Source organism: Myodes glareolus, chromosome 4, assembly GCF_982192425.1.
Source record: "Myodes glareolus chromosome 4, mMyoGla1.1, whole genome shotgun sequence".
Lineage (NCBI taxonomy): Eukaryota > Metazoa > Chordata > Mammalia > Rodentia > Cricetidae > Myodes > Myodes glareolus.
Genome location: NC_142029.1, coordinates 117,399,436 through 117,421,277, shown reverse-complemented (window position 1 = coordinate 117,421,277; position 21,842 = coordinate 117,399,436). Strand labels below are relative to the sequence as shown.

At 41.6% G+C, this 21,842-nt stretch overlaps 1 protein-coding gene across 1 annotated transcript in view; it reads left to right on the top strand.

Moving 5' to 3' along the window:
* Mmp20 (matrix metallopeptidase 20) overlaps positions 1-15,554 on the top strand; it is a 44,036-nt gene extending 28,482 nt beyond the window's left edge. Inside the window, exons 9-10 of the mRNA XM_048433208.3 lie at positions 9,651-9,754; positions 10,995-15,554. Coding sequence (XP_048289165.3) covers positions 9,651-9,754; positions 10,995-11,095 — 205 coding nt within the window. The 3' untranslated portion in view covers positions 11,096-15,554. The remainder of the gene's footprint in view (positions 1-9,650; positions 9,755-10,994) is intronic.
* Positions 15,555-21,842: the final 6,288 nt, after the last annotated feature.

The window sequence follows — 21,842 nt, the reverse complement described above, 5'->3', positions numbered from 1 at the left end:
GGCGATATGGTAGGCTGGCGCCTCACTGCTGTAAAGGACACATTTCCCACATCTCCTTTCTGGATGCCCCTCTAATCCTGAAAGATATTTTCATTTAAAGATTTTATGTTTAGTTACCATAGTGAAATAAGTAGTAAGTGGGAAAAGTGAGACCGGTAAAGTAAAATTAGTTACTTATGAATGTCTTCAAACAACTCATCATGACCTAACTTCATTAAGCCTAGCTAATAGGTATGAGTATGTCCTAGACTCATTACCAGAATCTGGATACTCCAAAGAACGCACCGTTTCCAGCTAAGCGTGTGCAACAGAACTGAGAACAGCAGGAATGCACTACCGAGCCAACTTTGAGCCTTGAGTTCTAGCAATGCCCTGCACTCCCCAGCAAGTGTGAGGCCCTAATCTCAATCCGCAGCACTCTCACAGCATCGCTGAGGTCCTGAGTCTAACCCGCAGGGTAGCAAACCTGAGGTGTGAGCAGGAATACGGGATCACTGGTGCTTACGTCAAGCTGGCCAGCAATGATCAGGCTAGCTCTCCATCTCTTTATTTACAGAACAGAGCGAGAAACTGTACTCACTTCAGAGTTACTGAATTGAAAGATTAAAAAAAAAGTGTGATGCCTGTCACCTGCTGTATGCTCATAAATCATCCTACAGATCTATAGATAAATAAGTAACAGAAGTTCAAGTGCAAAAGCACTCTCATGGGAGCCGGCGTGGCTTTCAGAGAGCCAGATCAAAGAGGAAGCAGGTGGTCTAGCAAAGGTATCAGGAAAGAGTCCCGGAGGAAGTGATGGCCGTACCGCTGTGAGAGCTGCGTGGGAGTTTCCCAGGCAGGAGTGGGGGGAGCCGGTGTCTTCCAGGCAGAGAACAGCTGACGTAAGGCACTGAGACAAGAATAGGCTGCGACGGGGGGGGGGGGGGGGGGGGACCACAGGTGACTCATTCCACACGGTAGGAGGGATGCCGTCCAAGACAAGCAAGGAGAACAGTTGGGGAGGAGCCATGACTTTCCACAATGATCCATGTCAACTTTGTAGAAGGGTGGGGACATAGTCAAATACCTTAAATAAGAGGTTATCTGGAAGTGTCAACTCTGTAGAAGGGTGGGGCATAGTCAAATACCTTAAATAAGAGGTTATATGGGCGTGTTTTGTGATGTGGAAATATCACTCTATCAGCACTGTGAATGACTGGAAGTCAAAGGAGACCGCAAACCACAGAAAGCCTATTCAAAGTGTTCAAAGAAATAACTCCCAACCAAAGGTGCTCACGCCTCAAAGTTATCATTTAAGTGCAAAGAGAGGCTGGACAAGCTGGCACAGGCCTTTAGTCCCAGCACTTGGAGGCAAAGGCAGAAGGATCTCTGTGAGTTCAAGGTCAGCCTGCTCTACTTAGTAGGTTCCAGGCCAGCCAGAGCTGCTTAGTGAGAGCCTCTTTAAAAGAGACTTGGGATGGAAAATCCCAAATCCATAAAGAGAAACAGAATATTCTCAAGGAAACAAAGTCTGAGAGAATTTGTGACTTGCTGACTTGCCTTACAGGAAATAATTGAAGTTATTTATGCTGAAGGCAAACAATCCTAAATAATACATACACACTTACACAAGCACACATTCACCCGGCACAGAAAATATAATTATGAATCAACAGAATGATATAAATGTGCTTCCTCTTCTTTCTTCTCTTAACTGACTTGGAAATCAATTTAATTAACATATACACACGCTAGCACACATATAATTATCACTGCTTATGTGGAAGAAAGTTGTTTTGAGCAATGGAACTGACACCAAATGATCACACACACTCACAGAGAGTATCACTGAGACAGGAAGGCTAGTGTAACAAAAAATGCAGAGAAATACTTGCATTCTTATCCCTGAGCATCATTGCAAAATAAGCAATTATATAAAACTGTGGTTATAAAAATTAGTTACAGCCTGCAATATGTGTTACAAAATCACAGAAAGAAAATAGAGCAATTTAGGGTAAATCTCTGTCTTACTGGAGTTAAGATACTTTAAGCCTTGAGTGCATATGTATACATGTGTGTGCGTTTGCTCCAGCACAGGTACACTGTGCACATGTGTCATTCATACTAGCTACCTTTCTATCTTCTTAAGTCTTACTGGCCTGGGACTTGCTAAGTAGGCCAGGTTTGCTGGCCAGTGGGCCCAGGGACGTTCTGTCTCTACCTTCCCAGCACTGGGGTAATCAGCATGTGCCACCATGCCCAGCTTTTTGAATGAGTGCTGTGCAGTGAACTTGAATGTCCAGGCTTGCAAGGCAAGCGTTTTGCCAAGTGAGCCACCTCCTCAGCCCAGGAAGCTGTGCTTTTGAAATGAACACACATATGAAACAAGGTATCATACAGTGTGCCTGCAATCCCAGCTCTTGAAAAGTGGAAGCAAGAGGACCAGTGTGTAAGGTCACCCCGCCCCCCCAAAAAAACAACAACTCAGAAACTCAATGCAAGAAGATATACAAGGCAAACCCAGGAGTCACCACTAATGAAATAACTTAAGAAAATAGTAAGAAGTTAAAATGCTACTTTAAAAATTTTTCGTTAATACAAAGAAAACAGCAAGGAGGGATATGTGATGTATAGAAAATGGAAGGTGAGAGAGCAGGCGTAAATCTAACTTCTTCAATGTCATCAATAATACATAGCATAGCAGTGATTGTCAGGTTAGATTTAAAAATAAGTAAGATCTAATTACAAGGTGTCTACAGTGACAGATTTATTTGTTTGTTTGTTTGTTGTCTATTTAATTGTTGGCGGGGAGGCTTGCATGCCATCGCGTGCTTGTTTGAATCACAGGACAGCTTGCAGGAGGAGCTTTCTCCTCCTCACATACGGGTCCTGCCGGTGGAGCTCAGCGTGCCAATGCAGGGCAAGTGCTTTTGCTGCTGAGCCGGACACTGCAGGTGTTGGCCGCTATTCCCAGCCACTTCTTTCTTTTTCTCTTTTTAAGATGTATTTATTTATATTTTTTATATGTGGTTGTTTTGCCTGCTTGTATGTCTGTGGACTACATGCATGCAGTGTCTGTGAAAGGCAGAAGAGGCTTTGGATCTCCTCAGACTAGAGTTACAGGTGCCACTATGTGGGTACTGGGAATGGAACCCAGATCTTCTAGATGGGAAGTCAGAGCTCTTAACCGCTGAGCCGTCTCTCTAGCCCCTTGTTCCTTTGCAATAGCTAATGACTACCACAATATCTGTCAACTGTTAGTCTAACTAAAAAGTTATGTAAACTTTTGTTTCACTTTTAGTTTTGACCTCTAATGTGCTATTTAACCCAGAAACAGCCAGCTCTCTCTTGAGTTCAGTCTGTTAGGAACAGGTCCTGCCAGATGCCAGTATTGTGTCCCGTGGTTGTCAAAGGTAATTTGCTTCATTTATTAAGAAATATTAATTATGATGGTTATTTGAAAGTTATTCAAGAATATCTCTAAATATAGAGAATTTTGTCTGATCTTATCTAAGAGGAAACTTTGTAACTTTTCAATCATTGGATATTGATTCAAACTTGCCTTATAACTCAAGCATAGCAAATAATTTCCTATATGAAATGACGCTTTGAGCTGGGGTGTAGCTCAGTGGGAGACCATTTGCCTATCATATGAGGTCTGGGGTTCAACCCTCAACCCTTTAGGGGAAACACCAGAGAAGACATTCTATGATTGGAGTTAGAAATCAGACAGACAGTCCACATCCGGTGTGCTGTCCTCTGGAGACCTCAGACTGCCCCCATTCGGGTGTGCCGTCCTCTGGAGACATCAGACAGCCCCCATTCAGGTGTGCCGTCCTCTGGAGACATCAGACAGTCCCCATTCGGGTGTGACGTCCTCTGGAGACATCAGACAGTCCCCATTCGGGTGTACCGTTCTCTGGAGACATCATACAGGCCCCATTCGGGTGTGCCGTCCTCTGCTTCCCCCTCCCTACTGAATACAGAAAAGGTAAATCCATTCTCTCTTTTCACGCTATCAACCATTGCTTTTTACTGCAGAGACAGTGTTATGATTACAGACACAAATACTCATATCCAACTGATGGAGTGAATCTTTAACCCTAAAATTTATTCCTACTTTGGGGGTAAATGGCTTTTGTCCTTACAATTGTTCTGTTAATACACAGCTATAAATTTTATACTTATTGATTTCAATGTTTTTGTAGCTTTATTTTCTGATAAGTGGTTTATGGACATGGTATTTTTTCTGTGTGTAGGAGGTTGTGTTTTTTAGGCAGTCTCTCTCTATGCAGATCACATCCTCAGACACTCAGCAATCCTTCTGCCTCGGCCTCCTGACTGCTAAGACCACAAGCATGTGCCCCCATGCCCAACTAGTGTGTTATTAAGTAAGAAAATGTTTAGTTGAAAGCAACTATAGCAAAACCGTCCATATTTTTGAATTACTGATAACTTTGAATCTCCTGTTCTGCTCACCACCTACACGCTGTTCACTTTGCCCACACTTGCCTCTGCATTTTAAGAGGTCACTAGCCAGGCCTGGCACTTGCTGTCACAGAAGATCTACATATATGGTGTGAATTGGACATACTGCCACGTACCTGTGCTTGACCAAGTTTCTTTAACTTTATAAAAATAGCTGACAGTTTTTGTAGTGATCAACAGTTTTTTAAAAATGTTCTTTGGTACCTATATTGCACACACCTGTATGCACACACATGCATACACACACATGCATGCAAGCGCATACACATGCACACACATGCTTGATTAAAATTAAGTAAATATTTTAAATAGTTACAAATTCTTATAAAAAATTACCCTAGATATTTAAAATTGAAATAATACTGACAAAATAATTTCCTAACATTAGAAATTCTCTGGAAGAGTTTATTCACCAGTGATTTTCTCCAAAATATTTAAAGAAAAATTAATACCAAATTTTCACAAGCTTCTCCAAAACATAGAAGAGCGCACCACAACTGTTGACACAGAAACTGGGCAAAGGTGTCATGACGAAATAAAGAAATAATCCAAAGGTGCTCCAAAAATACTGCCTAGGAACCCAGGAAATGTTTAAAAATAATTACACACAAAGACTAAGAAGGGATTTTTATAGGAATGTAAGAATATGTTTATATCCAGAAATCAAATAGCATCATGTTTTAGGAGACTAGTATACGAAAAAGCATGTGATTGTCTCACTCGATGCAGAAAGGGTGCTTGGTGAAATCAAGCATCTTTTGTGATGAAAAGAAAGCATGACCGTAATAGAAACCGAAGAGAGAGAAACTTCCTCGCAGCTAGAACGAGACTCAGCAATGACGACTGGTGGCTGGCCCCACTGAGACGGGGCAAAAGGAAATCCCCACTTTCCCGCTCCTTCAGTGTTTTCAGGAAGTGCCAAGCAGGGCAATGAAGCAAGAGCAAGGGAAATGAAAGCCAGAGAAGAAAGTCAAACTATTTCTCTCTGTGCAGGATACTATCTTTTAATAGAAAAACATACTTAAGATTCAAACCAAAACTATTAGAACTAACAAATGCATTCAACAAGTTTGTGAGGGTGAAAAGGACATAAAATAACTACATAATATAGCATCGGAGACACAAAATATTTTTTAAAAAATAAACTAAGGAGATATTGAAAATCATGCAGTCTAAATGCTGAGCTATCCGTGAAAGCAATCACACACAAGCTCCAAATGGAAAAGTGTTCCTGCCGGTGAACCACAAGCCCTCATGGTTTGAAGACATCAGTACTTTCCAAATTGATCTTCAGTTTGAGCACAGTATCAGAGTGTCACTTGCTTCTTTGTAGAAAGTGACAAGCTGAACTTCAAGGGGAAATCCACAGGCCCCCGAATAGCTAAGCCATTGGAGAAAGAAGAGGAACGAGAAGAATTTGCATACATAGTCCACTCTTGCTGATTTCAAAACCCTCCACAAAGGAGCCTCATTCAGAGAAGTGAGAGTCATAAGGACAGATGTATACATCGACGGGATAAAACTTGGAGTCTAGAATTTGACCATATGGCTATGGTAAGTTGGCTCACAAGCTGCTAAGGACATTCAGTTGGGTGGCAATGCTTCTCAACAAATTCTTTGGTACAAGTAAAGAGCCACACACAGAAGCATAGGAATGGACTCTTCACAGCATGAATAAAATTAAGTCAAAAGTGACTAAATGTCTTACATATAAATGATAAAATGAGAAAAACTTTTAGAGAAAAATAGAAGCTCCGTTACTTTGGATTTGACATTGGTTACTTAGATACAAACACACATACTGAAATCAGACAAACTGGACTTCATTAAATTAACTTTTCTGCCCAAAAGACACTAAAAGAAAGTATAATAAAACATAGGAAGCTTAAATGTAAGTCCTAGGTCTAGCAAATGACTTACATCATCGAGTTCAATTACTAGAAAGGCACACAATCCAGTTAAAATACGACAGAGGAGCCTAAGTAGACATTTCCCAAAAAAATAGGTTCAAATGTCCAGATAACACATGGACAGAGGCCTGGCACCCATCATTAGATGAAGGTGAACCAAACCACAAGATGTCACTTCATACATACTAGAAACTCTAATCTAGAAGTCAAATCCTCTCAAGTGTTGTGGGAATGCAGTAAGACAGGACCTTCATACAGCAGACTATACGGCCGGGAGTTAGTGGGGCCGCAATGGAAGACCATCTGCCGTACCAGAGAAACGTCAACAGAAGTACATCAGACCCAATGTGTACTCACAGGCACACTCCTAAAAAAAAAAAAAAAAAAAATAGAATCTATTCTATTAGATTCTTATAATAATCAAGTGAGAAAAACAACCCAAATTACCTTTAAGTGCTGAATTAGTAGATGAAATATGATAAATTCATTCAATTGAATATTATGTGGTACATGTGGCTCTTGGGAGAGTATATTAAAGTTTAAAGAAACTAGCTGTACACGTACTAGAAATAGTGGAATGTCGTGACACAGGCTATGTTGTAAGTATAGTGTTGTGTCCTGGCTCTTTGCCAACATTAGTCTTTGGTTACAAATGTGGAGATGAAGGTCCATCTGAGAATACACATTTGATATCTCTGCAGGGTGATATCACTAAGTCATTGGCAACGATTCATGGCTATGCCCTTTAATCCACATTAAATGATGATGCAAATGTTCATGATTGAAATGATCATACATGCAGAGAATTATTTCATAGACAAGACTTTAGACATGAGAAAATATAGCGGTAATTTTAACATATAGCACATAGCAGATTATCAATAAAAATGTTTACTATAAATATTCAAATTTAGCTAATAGTCATTTGGCTTATCATGTGGCAGGAACTGTAGAGTATCTCAGGTTTTCCTCCTTCTGTCTCTCCCATGTGCTTTCTCAACAGTCTTGAGAACAACGTGCTAATTGCCTTTGTTTACAGTTTAAAAACTTGCATCTCTGAGAGTTTAAATGAGAGTTTCAACATATCACAGCTAGTGGTCAGCAAAAGGGCAGAGCAATTAAGGCATGTGCCTGACGACCCGCATTCAATCCCAGAGACCTACGTGGTAGAAGGAGAAAACATAGCCTCTCAATGTGGCCTCTAATCTATACACACCCATGCACACCCACACCCACGTACATACAGACACACACACACATACACACGTGCTTGCGCATGCACACACACGCACGCACATACACACCCACACACACGCGCACACACAGCCATGCACACACACACACTCACGCACATACACACGTGCTTGTGCATGCACACACACTAAAAATAAATGAAATGTAAAGGTAAATGTTAAGCTAACACAGCTAGGCAGTGGTCTGTCGAAAGCTGGGTCACATGTCCTCTGAGTCCAGATACACTCGTTCTTCAGCTTATCTCCCCGTAGTTATTGAGTCAGAAAGCCCTGCGTCTTGTGCTGCGCCTAAATTCTTCTGTAATCCTGTTGGCAAAGTCCCTGACTGGCTCTCAGGAGCAACTCCACAACCTCTCACCCTCCGTCCACCTCGCTTGACCCTTGCCTAGTACAAAATGTGAGCTGCTGACATCGGTTTAAAGATTGAAAACTGAACATGAAACAAAAAAAAAGGAAAGACAAAAGAAAGAGAAATTAAGACTTAAATTCATTGAAGACGTAGGATCCCAGATCAAATTACAGAGTCTGCTAGACCTCGTGGAAGAAGTCAGAGTCAATAGTTCTTGGGATCAAAATAAACCACAGTGACTGCGGCTAGAGTTTGTCGTGGCTCCCACCTGAGGAAGGGAGATGGCCCAGGGACTGAGTCCGTGCATGTGAGCTGTCTTATCCTCGTGGTGACTCTTTTCCAGCCGAGGGCTTACAGCTCAAAGCATAGTCTCGTATTCCCTCGGTTACACCTTGTATAGATAAGGTCAAAAGCCAAACCCAAAGCCGTCTACCTAGGCACAATGCTCTCTGCTCTGTCACTGGGACCCCAAACATCTGTCCACAAAGGGCAAGACCATCACCACATTTTCCCAACAAAGTGAGAATACCACCATGCCATAAAGGGGGAGCGTGTCGGCACTGGGAAGGTGGTTGGCCGGAGGCGTCTTCTATTCCCACCTTATACTCTTTCCGCCTTTCTAAGTTATGACTTCCTTCTTTGTGAGCGATGATGGGAATCGACAGCAACCAGTCACTGGATGATAACTCTGTGTCAGTGACGCAGAGCCTTGCCCTACGTCTACATCAAGGGTCTCAGTCGCATGCTAGTACGCCATACGTCATAGTCTGTTGATGCGCTGGGAGCGTTAGCTTCTCCCCCTGCCCATAGCACTCCAGAGAGCAGCATAGCTCAGTCCATCAGCCTGAACCCTTCCTTGTGAAGGCTTAGTTTCTCCTCAGAGCTTGGCAGCTGTTTTCCCCTGTCCTGTGGAGGCAGAGGAACATTTTAGGGGCTGGTGGGCATAACCGAGAGTAGGAAACTACCCGGTAGCCCAAGGAAAAAGTTTATCTGGTGAGGTATGTGCACGGGAATGCCCCAGCTCAGGTTCTGTGCTCAGAAGGAAGGGACTTTCTCCTGCTTGAAGTAGAGTCTCACTGAGCAGCCATCCTCACCTGTGCTGAGCCCAGACTGTGTGGCTGACTCACAGCCGTGGCCTTTTACAACTTAGGTCTCAAAGAGACCTACTAACGGTTTCAGAGCTAGAATCCTAATCTCTTTCCAGGAAAGAGCAGTGAGATTCAAGTGACCTGATGTGAAAGAGAAGAGGGTCACATGTGTGGCAATCGTGTGGAACTGTCTTAGAGCCTGGCGGGCTCTTCAATGGGTATACAATTAAATACAATGACTGCCTGTCCCTTAGAATCAGTGGCCACTGGTTTTGCAAGGTGGGGTAACATGGAAGCTTGGGGAGGGGCGAGCGAAGTGCAGGCCCCAGGATCCAGATGGAAATGTGCATATTTGAACTTCTCAAAGAACAAACTTAACAGAAGCTATCTTTTTAAGACCCGGGGGCTCAGTTGATGTATATTTCCTTGGTTCTGATCATTCACACATTCATTTGTTCATCCAAAAAAGACAGAGAGAGATCTCAAACACACTCAAAATCAGAGCTGGCTGATAGTGTTCCTGGCCACCTTAATGTCACCTATAACCAACAGTAACTTATTTATGAAATAATATCTCCTCCAGCTATGATGAAAGAAAAAAGAAAATGGAAAAAGACTATCCAAAGAACACCGAAGAGGAGTTTTCGGGAGTGAGTGGCCAAGTAGATGCTGCTGTAGAGTTAAACGGTAAGTGTCACCATAGCAAATGGTCCCTGGGAAGCTGCAGCGAGAAATCTGGGCTCTGCTTTAGCTTATAGAAAATAGATTCCAATGGGAATCACTGATTCTTATTTGGGTCCTAAGTCATTTCATGAATTTAAATAAGCAAATTACATACTAAGAGGAGGATTAAAAATAAGTAAACAGAAATAAAATGATGGTTCTCCCTTTACTAGTAGATGTGTTTAAAAGTGTAGTGTTAAGTTGGGAAATGTAGCTGACCCTGACCCTGACCCTGTGCACAGCCATGGGTTCAATTTCCAGGTGACATAAACTAGGCATGTGGCTTGTGATCCCAGCACTTGGGGAAGGGAAGTTCAAAGTCTTCAGCTACATAGCAAGTCCAAGGACAGCCTGGGATGTGTGAGAGCCCTTCTCATATGAACACAGAAGAAGTGCAGCTCTGGCCTGTAATCCCAGCATTCAGGAGGCTGAAGCAGGTAGATGAAGAGGTCAGCCTGAGCTACATAGTGAGACCCTTTCTCCAAAGCAAACAGCACCACAGTGTAGCTTCAGTCCAGTAGTTAGAGTCTCTGCCTTCCTGAGAGTTTGCCTTTCCACCACCCAACTCGTGAAATCTCACACATAGCTAAGGAAGTCAGATGAACTGTTGTATACGAATCAAATCAATTTAGTTACTTCCTTTGAATCATGTTCTACTTGAGTGTGCGGCACAGAAACAGATAACGTTCAGAAATTGTCAGGAAATTGCAGATGTGGTCTTTGTTCTCATGGAATGTCGAGCATCCTTGGGAAATGCCTATCCATGTACCACAGATGAAATTACTGGGCTACAAGACAGTCTGAGCTGTAGTATTGAGTGGTGTTCCTAGACTTTACAGTGACGTTCAGAAGTGATCCAAGACAGCGGGCCCAAATCATGCTGAGCCATTTGCTGGTCGTGAAGGCCAGTTAGACATTTGACAGGCTACACAAACGCAAAATGACTAAGCAAAATCATAAAACATGATGAGGGTGACTTATCTCATGCCCTAAGTGAAGACCTTACCCTGCTGGAGCACAGGACGAAATGAGGAATGACCTGAGAGGGTGGAGTGTTGGGTCGCTGGAGCTGTGCCGGAGACAAGCTCTGCCGTCTGACAGAGCCCAGTTCCGCGCTGGTACCCCTCAGAGCTGCGGTTGTAATCCTCCCCCCAGACCCACGAGCCGTCTCCAGTAACCACGATTTCAACTTTGTCTCTTCTAGGCTACATTTACTTCTTTTCAGGACCCAAGACGTTCAAGTACGACACAGAGAAGGAAGACGTGGTTAGTGTGGTAAAATCCAGCTCCTGGATTGGTTGCTGAATCTGCAGGGTTGGTCTCCTCACAGGGACGGAGATCACTGTGAGCAGCTGATGCCTGGACATTATGGACTAAGCAGAGAGCCCGAACACTCTTGCCCGGCCTTCAGCCCTAAGGGTGATTTAAAGTTCCTTGAAAACAATAACAATTCTATTGCTTTTTCTAATTATTCATTTCCAATTTAAATCCAAATGAGAAATTAAGCCATCTTTACTCAGAATCAAATAATACACCCTTTGGTTAAACATTCTTTTTTTTTTTTAACCTACTGTGTTAAAACAAATTGATCAGTTTGGTTTCTATTTATAGGAAAAAAGACTGCATACACACACACACACTCACACAATTCTTTCATTAAGAGAGGTCATTACCACACAAATTATAATTATCCTTTAAAGGGGGCTATGGTCCACTATGATGAGTATAAATGTGCCTATTTACATGTTGAAAATGTCACTAACAAAATGCAGCACCAGGTCCGTTTCTTGGTTTGGGTTGCTCTCTGGTCCCCTCACGGGTCTCTGAAGTGGGGTCGGTATACAAACATTCAAATTAATTTCCATGCTTACCAACAGCTGGACACTCTGCAACAGGGAACCTTTCTAACAAAACCTAATAAAAATTATTGTATTAGAACAGTTCCTCATTTCTCTTTTCTGTTAACATTTACTTGCCCTTATCAGGCTTTATTTGGCAACAAATTCTGTGTACCTGTAGAAAATGTAAACAATAGTATCATAAGCACACCGAGCCAGGAAAACAACGCAATCTGACCGATGTCCTTCTTCCTGGTAGCGCCTCTGCCCCCAGGGGGAGACATCTTTGATCCACCTGTTTCTTCTGAATAGTTTTCTGCATAAGGAAGTTTCTGTCCTTCTAGTTAGTGGGTTTGTTTGTTTTGTTTTATCTTTTTTATCCAAACTAAACCTTTTTCTTCTCAACTCTACCCAGTTCACAATGTAGACATAATTATGATTATCAGTCTTATAGTTTTTAAAACTTTAGCCTCTAGAATTCTAGAACTGTTCTAGAGAAAACCTATATTTTAGGAGTTCTGAAATGAGTGATTTTTACTTTATAGCTACAAACTGTTGTTAGCATATTAAACTTGCTTCACAGATTCATTAAAAGATTTAATAACAGTTACAGCAAGCATTCCATTAGGTTTCTATTACTGAAAGTCATAGTGCATAGCCAGCCAGATGTTGACTATTGAAGACAACATCTGGTATCTTTGCTAAGTCCAAGGTGCTCATATTAAGAAGCAGAACTGTTTCATTTTTATTGCAAACATTTTACTATCAATAAGCAAAAAACTGGAGGCTAAAGGGATGGCTCAGAGGTTAAGAATGTTTGCTATTCTTGCAGAGGACCTGAGTTCAACCTCCAGAACCCATTACCATCTGTTAGCTCTACTTTTAGGGCATCTGATCCTCTCTTTGGCCTCCTTGGATACCTGAACATATGTGTGCATATTGACACACACACATATAAATAAAAATAAAATAACTTCTTTAAAAAACAAGCAAACAGCAAAGTAGTGTGTCGGGTCCTCACAGTGCTAAACAGAAGCCCAGCAATTACACAACTGTGTATATACCTATGAGAAATTAAAACACAAAATCTTGTACACAGATGTTCATGGCAGCAATATTCACAATAGTCTAAAGTGGAAATATGTCCATCACATGGTACAGGCAAGAATAAAATGTGGTAGATTCAGACAATGGGATGTTTAGAAAACCATAAAAGGAATGAAGTGCTGAGACATGCTGCAATATGTATGAAGTTTGAAAACATCATGCTAAGTAAGAAGGTAGACACAAAAGAGCACATATTGTATGATTATATTTATATGAAATGTTGATGATAGAAAAATCCATAGACAGAAAATATGTGAGTGCTTGTCAGGCAGCAGGATGCCAAGCAGCAGGAGACAGGTGTGATTGGGAATGTTCTAGAACTGATGGTGGTGGTTGTACAACTCTGTGACGATACAAAAACTGCTGAACTGGACATTTTAAATGAGTGAATTATGTGTTTATAAATTCTGTCTTGATAAAGTTGTTATATTATAAAAACGCAAATAAGCAAGGAGATCAAAGCGATGTGGTGATCCATGAAATTCCTGCAACTTGGGAGCTGTGACGAGAAGCACAGAGCATTGAAACATCGCACTGAAGAGAGCTGGTGCTGAGCAGCAGATGGATGCTTTCCTTCTGCACAGCACTACCCAGGAGAAGGAAGCCTGCAGATGCTGCCCTGCATACAGGGATGTTCCTGGAAGCAAGGACACATGTGCTGTGGGGACAGGCTGGCTGCATTCAAAAATCAAGGACTTGTTTTCTGCTGTGTGATGTCGCTAAAGTTCTCTGATCTCTTCTTGATTTCCTCCTTTGCAAGATAAGAATAGCTCTTGAACTCCTGGGGACATTTAGAGACTTAAAATATGACTCAGATTATACAAAGTTCTGAGAGCAGTTCCTCGTATTTTGAAAGGTTTACTAGTTGTCATTCATAAGATGATTGGCTAATTTTGTTCTGAGACATTGTGGAGAATTTGGATTTCCCTTGAGATCTCACAAGATCTGGTGACATGTAACAGCAGCACATGAACTGATAATTGGTAACCTGGAATTTTTCTTCTTTAAATTTCAGATTAAATCAAAAACTAGAAAATATACTGACTGTGGCCAACCCCTAAAAATTTCTATCAGATTGTCATCATTCCCTTGTTGGATCTGAGGAGTCCTGGATCTCAGCTATAGCTCTTGTACACTCTGGGAAGATGCGGGCTCTGAAGAATGAGACAGTCTTTGTGTCATTACTAATGGAACTGACCCTATGAGAGGCGAGACATATGAAGAAGTAACTTACAGCACATACAGTGATATTCCCATATCTGAGGGCTTCTTACCCACAGACTTGCCAAACAGGGATAAAACAGTGAGAATCAGTTGCCCGTATATTGAGTATATGTGTCTTTATCCTCTGAAATTATACCATTCTGCTACCTACACATCGTCTTCATTGCATTCTATATTTTAAGTACATACAGACGACTACACTATATGTGAGCATCCACACAGCTTACCTTTTCAAGGAGGAACCTGTGTCTTCCTAGATGGTATCCATGGAATCAGGATCCAAGCTTTGAAAACCAAGGGACAATGCTCTCACTTAGCTTCACCGACATCCAGTAACAAACATCCTGTCTCTGGTGACCTCCATGAAGACTGGCAAAGCCCTCAAAGTGCCAGAAAGGAAAGATGCCTAGATTCTCCTGGGGGTGCTTCCCTAGTGGCTCCCTTGAAATGTTCTGTGATTGGTGCAGATGAACTTCCACTTAACCTCATCCAAAATGGCAGTCCTGCGTTAACTGTGGAAGCATCAGGGAGAGTGTAGCCCTCTAGGTCATGAAGTGGATGTTAACCAAATATTCAGAGGTTTATTTAGAATTCTGAATACATGTTTATGAGCTCTTAGATGGTCTTCAAGGTGTTTTCAGTTAGACACGTCCATGTTTTGTCCTTATTTCTGCTTCCATCATTTTCTATAATGGTATCAAAGGATCTATGTGAATATTCACAGCTGAAATACCCAGTGAAGTATCATTGGAGAGAAACTTACAGTACTGCCCAGTGAGGCATAGTTTCTAAGTATCAGTCCAAGGAGAGTCTAAGGGAAAAGATACTCTGTACTTCCCCCAACAGGACTGAACAAAGGGAGATTCAGCACCCTCAGGCTGTTTCACACCTGCCAAGCGCATCTTTAGCATGACTAAACATTCAATGTGACTTGATACTGTGGTCAGATCAAAGGATTTCTTTGTCCCCCAGATTGCATAATCCCAGCTCTGTTCTCATAACCTAGACTCTCAGAATTGAAATGGGAGCTGAACTGGAAACCTTGTGGTAAATAAATTCTAGTTTGAAACTAGCAAATGACTTTTAGGGACAAATTAGCCTGCTTTTCAAGTGCACATGTCTTTATTGTAATCTGATCTCGATCTGCCATTCCTTCCTCTAATACAATTTGTCATTGAACGTGTTTGAGGATAAATTAAACTTCTCTTGTACAATGCCATTGTTTTGGCAAGAGTTGAAGGAGAAATCAAAAGACAGGAGTAGATGAGAAATTCTCAAGAGAACACAGACCATGGAAATTCCTCCCACTTTGTTCATAGTAGGAAAAATCATATGTTCATATGAAGTAGCAACTTGCCTATTCTTGGAATATCTCAAGGCACTAATACAATGATAAATAATATTAGCCTGAGCTTAACTTTTGGACACATTTCTATGTATAAGTTTGCTGTACATTCACTTATGCATCTGAAAGAATATTTATCCGGGAACATACCTAAGAATGAAATTCTTGGGTCATAATCTATGCATGTGTTTAGTTTTCATATGTACCACTAAGCCACTCTCAAAGTGATTGTAATTATACTATTGTACATTTCCACCCACAGCGTGTGATAATTGTCATTGAGTTTTATTAAATGATCCTTTTTATAGAGCATTCACTGTGTGGCAGACACTGTTGAGCAGGCTGTGAGATGAGTGTTACTCTTTTTCCGTTTTCAAGCTAAGTAAACGTAAGCTATCAGAGGTAAAAGGAGGCAGGTGGCAGTGGAACCTAGGTCCGACACTCTTAGAACCCTTGAGATCGTGTGAGTTCCTCTATGCTCAGAACAGATGCACGTGGCAGGTGCCTTCACAGAACGCTAAAGAGCAGTGTTTTGCTCTGTGCACACCTTGGCTCTCAGCTCTGCACTGGAACCTGCTGGTGAACAGAAAGGGAGGTCCCAGATGGACCCAGTGTGGGAAGAAGCATGGGAGGCGTGGGGGTCCTGCGACAGGCAAGGCAAGGCTGAGCAGTGAGGAACGCACAGTAGGGCCACGATCCTGCTCCCGCTCTGCCCTCAGCATTGGCACCGTACACAGGTAATGTCTTTGCCTGTGAGTCATCTGGTTCTTCTAGAACTGTCTGAGAAGCTTGCGGCCATATCGCAGCGCCTGATACCTAACCTTTCCCTGGGCACTGCTCCTTAGTTATTTACTCTGACACTCCAGCCTTTATTCTTTGGTGCTGATTTTCTGCCTCTTTTCCTCCTTCCGCTCAAGCTGAGGTCACCACACTGCTGGGAATTCCTTTTAAAATGCCTGGCCTCTTTAATGAGCCTTACCTGAAACCTTAAGGTATACCTTGGCTGAGTGCCCTGAGTCTCTGAGGCAACTTCCCAGCTTTCCACAAAACACATTAGAATGTGCCAGGGCGCAGGGTATTCACATTTTCCCTCTGCAGGGATTCTGACCCCCTTGAGAGAGGAACACAGTCGGGTGCTTTTTACTGCTGTTTTAGATCAAGCATATCCAGCCTTGCACATTAGATGAACACTTCTCTAGCTATGGTTTGTAAGACCCTCTCACCCGCTCTGCTTCCTGACTCATGGTGCCAGAGGTTTCCTCTCCCATGCGCTCCTGCCATGATGGGACAGCTTTACTGCAGGCCCACACCAAGCGTTCCTAAGCATATGGACGAATTACACCACAGTGTAAATCCCCTATGTTTTGAAAATTACACTTATGAATCGTGGAACAGAAGTTTACAGCTTGGACAAGTGGAACTGGCCTCTAATTTCCTGTCCACCGTGCCTATGACCACCTTGTAATTTATAGAAAGCCATGAGACAAAGGCTGAAATGTGTAAATTTAACTTTGAGACAACTAAATGTTGCTTTTCTTGGTTAGGGAGAGCGGCCTGGATCCAGGAGCCTGAGACGGAGAAGTCCCAGCCCTTCCGTGTTAACCGTTTCTAGTGGCCCAAAGCAGTTGCCAGACTGAACACTGGATCGTGGCTACAATCCTTCAGATAGCGAGAATCTTGGCAGAGCTGAGTTAACAGCGCAAACGGGGTTAGACCTGAGCACTCCCTCAAGGGACTTGGGTCTGTCTTCTCCTGAGTCATCACCAAACTCCAGCCCTAAAGAAAAAATTCTGTGCCTACACAATTAGCCTTGCTAGTGTACAGATCCATGACGTCACTTCAGGCCAGAGTGGACGAGGGTGAAACATGGAGGTGGGGAAGTCCCGGCAGCAACGTGCTTCTCGGGAAAGAAGAAGCAGGGCAGTTTCCAGTCACCAGAGGGAACTCCTCTGTGCAAAGCCCCTGGAAAATCCTCAGCCCAGAATGACTGGAAGGAGGCAGCTCTGTGACAACCCTGAAAGAGTGTGATAAACAGGGGAGTGTTCTTGCTCTACCACCAAATGCAGTTTCTTCAAATGAAAGAAGACGAGGAAAAACATAAAGAAGCCAGGTATGGTGGTACAAGCCTGTAACACCCACAGTTAGGAGGCTGGAGGAGGACGGTGACAAAGTGAGCACACATGGGCTGCACAGCCAAGCCCTGTCAGAGGGAGACCACGGAGGGGCAGGAGGAAGAGAAAGAAGAAAAAAGAGGAGCAGAAAAAGGGGAAGAGAAAATCCTAGTAGTCAAAGGATTCAGTCTGTTATTTAACAGACACACAGTGCAACCATGAAGTGGAACTAACTAATGTAGCCATGATTTACACCAGGAAAGGGGAAAAGCAAGAGTGTGGAGCTGGAGAGGTAGTTTAGTGAGGAGTGTTGATTGCTCTTCAAGATCACATGGGGTGTCTCACAACTCCTACCTGTAACTCCATTTCCTGGGGATCCTTCTGGCCTCCCTGGGCACTGATACTCAGAAACATACACACATACATATAAAATTTTAAAGGCCAAAAGTAACATGTAAATGGAGACTATATATTTATTCCCAGCTACCCAGACCTGAATAATTACACAGAAACTATATTACTTACAACATTCTTGGTATATTAGCTTAGAATTCTCATTAAACAATGCTTACAACTTAAATTAACCCATTTCTATTAACCTGTATATCACCATGAGGCTGTGGCCTACCAGTAAGGTTCCGGCGTCTTCTCCTGTGGCAGCTACGTGATAGTTCCTTGATTCCTCTTACTCTCTCTATATATATCTCTGTTCAGATTTTCTGCCCTGCCATAGGCCAAAGAGCTTCTTTATTAACCAATTGTAATAAAATATATTCACAGTATACAGAGGGGAATCCCATATCATCTCCCTTTTTCTGTCTAAATTAAAAGGAATGTTTTAACTTTAACAGAGTAAAATTACATATACAAAAAAGCTATCGAGCAAGAATTAAAGTTACAATATTTAGTCTATTTGTATTAGGCTAAAATTAAGGAAAATATTCTACATCTATCTTATCTTTGTGAGTCTAAAGTTTCGGGTCTAATTTATCTTTTATTATAACTAAGGAAAACTATAGCTATAACTATCTGTCTTCAATTCCATCAAAGACCCCAAAAGGATGTAATATTACCTAAGTAAACAGGAAATAAACAGTAAGCAACTTCCGGAACTCTAGAATTAAAAGAGAAATCTCACTGCCTGGACAGTCACCTAAAGTTCTTTTACAACATTGGAGCATCCATCTTCAGCCTACAGGCCCATAATAGTCTGGCAGACTTTTCCATGAAGCAGGAAATTTGAAAGATTGTTTTAGATATATTGGCAGTTTGTCAGTCACTTTCGGCTTTGTCCTGTAGAATGCCTGGCAGACTCTTTCATGAAGCAGGAACCCTAAAGGACCATCTTATCTTTTGGAAAGCTCAGCAGTCGTTTTTATATGGATCCTGCATGTTCAAGTTCATACAGCGTACCATCAAGTGGTCCAGGCAAGAGCAGTTTCTTACCCGAATAGCTAGTCTTGCCACATTGAAGGCAAAATCCAAAATTAGTTTCTTTAATGCCCATCAACCTCTCTGACTCACTGTAGAGAAAAGTCTAAGTTCTTGAAGCCTTTTAAATGCCATCTTCTTAGGTCTTTAAAAGGTTTGAAGAATACCTATCCATCTGAAATATATCTCTGTACATCTGGAAAGCCTAACTAACGTAACTACATTATAGATGACTATCTATTAATCTGTATTTCTTATTTATACATTACATTTTTAAATGAGCTGCACAAATACAATACCTTAAACAAAAGCAGAGATACATATACACAGTGTAACAAATCAACCTTAAATTAGTATCAATAGATCAAGCTCCATACCAATACAAAGTATTCATTTTTATGCAGTATCTCCCCCAGCCTTTTTAAGAAAGAGATAAACTGTGACCATTTAACAACTTATAATGAACCACTTTTAAATAAAAACAAATATTTATAAACAATCATTTTGGGAATTTGGGCATAGTTTTCTCCAAACTGCTTCCTGTTGTTTGTTGGGCAAAGTGTTTTTAGGTTCACAGAGACCTTTTGGGGGTCTTGTTCCATCAACAAGAGACTGGAAGGAATCCACAGGTTCTCATCTTCTGTGGAAACAAAAGCAGAACCTCTTTTCCGAAGTAACATAACCTTATACTCAAATTTTAAAGTCAAGATACCTTTAAAATATGTTTGTTTATCATTACAAAGAAATGTCTCCCTGTGCTTAGCTCATTCACTGTCAAAAAAATTCAAAGAGAACATAATATGCATAATCCAGATTCTTTGTGTATTTTTATTTTTACCTGGCTTTTTTTTTACTCTATTACTTTTAGTATTTATTTGTTTATTTTTAAGATTTATTTATTATGTACACAGTATTCAGCCTCCATATATGCCTGCAGGCCAGAAGAGGGCACCAGATCTCATTACAGATGATTGTGAGCCATCATGTGGTTGCTGGGAATTGAACTCAGGACCTCCAGAAGAGCAGTCAGTGCTCTTAACCTCTAAGCCATCTCTCCAGCCCACTTTTAGTATTTATTATCTTTACTTCTTTACTCTATGACTGTACGCTTTCTTCTCTCTCTCTTTTAAGCCTATGTACATTTATTCAACACTGTGACCCATTTAGAGGTCTTTTTTAATCTGAATCTGTCTTTATTGCATATTTTTAATCATTTTTGGACCGAGAGCACCTTTTTTTTTTTTTTTTTTTAATGCTAAGCGAACATGGCTAGGACCAACACTGTAGCTTTGCTGGTTGGCTCCGCCCATTCCAACGTGGCAGAGATACATTTACTGCCTCTGCGAGCCATGCTCGCCACCCCAGCTCCAGGAACGCAGTGGATGTATGTTACCATTAAGCAACTTGTAGCACTCTGCTAACAAACCCCATTTAAGTGCTCCATATCTGGACCCCCAGAAAGAGCCAGGGCCATTCATGTCACCAGTATGAACCAGGAAGCCGCCTCTTAAAGGAGTCACGCCTCTGCTTGCAGCCAGCAAAGAGAGCCTATCTGGAAAAAACAAAATGTGGCTACCAAGAAGCTGCACTTGACTCCCATTTTGTGGGTCTAGAAGGCCTCTTTTTTTCTTAAGATTTTTTTTAGACCTTCCGTGAATCCATGCCCCAAAAGCTGGGCACCATTTTGTAAATGGAGAAGGCACGTTCATTTCAGCTACCCTGACCTGAATAATTACACAGAATCTATATTAATTACAGCACTGCTTGGCATCTTAGCTCAGGCTTCTTATTAAAAAACTCTTACAACTTAAATTAACCCATTTATATTAGCCTGTGTATCACCATGATGCTGTGGTCTACCAGTAAGTTTCTGGTGTCTTTCTCCTGTGACAGTTATGTGACTTCTCCTTGACTCTGCCTACTCTCTCTACATATCTCTGTTCAGATTTTCTGCCTGACTTTATTCTGCCCTCCCATAGTCCAAAGTAGGTTCTTTATTAACCAATGGTAGTAAAATATGTCCACAGCATAGAGAGGGGAATTCCCATATCAGTGGAATCCATTGGAAATACCAAAACCCACCAGCTATTCCATTCAAGGGCAGGCAGGGACTTCTTGCACATGGAGTGCTACTCTCTCAAAGCCTTCTCCTCTAAAAGGGATTTAATACTTATAGGTGAATTTAACTGAACCAAACAATTTGACACAAGAGTAAATCTGAAGATTCTTATGTGTTAAAAAGCCAAATTCTAAACTTTTTTTTAATTAGCTCGGCCAAGGAATGTAGTTCATTGGTAGAACTCTTTTCGAGCATGTATGAGCCCCTGAGTTCAAATAAATAGGTATACATACACATATATACTCTGTGTGTGTGTGTGTGTGTGTGTGTGTGTGTGTGTGTGTAAAATAAGCCGAAAAGATGGCTGTAGCGGTACATCTACAATTCTAGCATTAGGAATTGATGGCAGACAAGCCAGAAATCCAAGATTCTCAGCTACGCACTGTAGCAAAGGATACAATGGAGGGAGCTACAGTATTGAAAACTGCTTGGTATTGGCATAAGAACAGAGAAGTCGATCTATGGAATCGAATAGAAGACCCGGATATTAACCCACAAACCTATGAACACCTAATTTTCGACAAGGGAGCTAAAGGTATACAATGGAAGAAGGAAAGCATCTTTAACAAATGGTGCTGGCATAACTGGATGTCAACCTGTAGAAGAATGAAAGTAGATCCATATCTATCACCATGCACAAAAATCAAGTCCAAATGGATTAAAGATATCAACATTAATCTGTCCACTTTGAACCAGATAGAAGAGAAAGTGGGAAGTAGTCTACAAGATATAGGCACAGGAGACCACTTCCTAAGTAGAACTCCAGTAGCACAGACAATAAGAGAATCAATGAATAAATGGGACCTACTGAAACTGAGAAGTTTCTGTAAAGCAAAGGACACTGTCAGTAAGACAAAAAGGCTGCCTTCTGACTGGG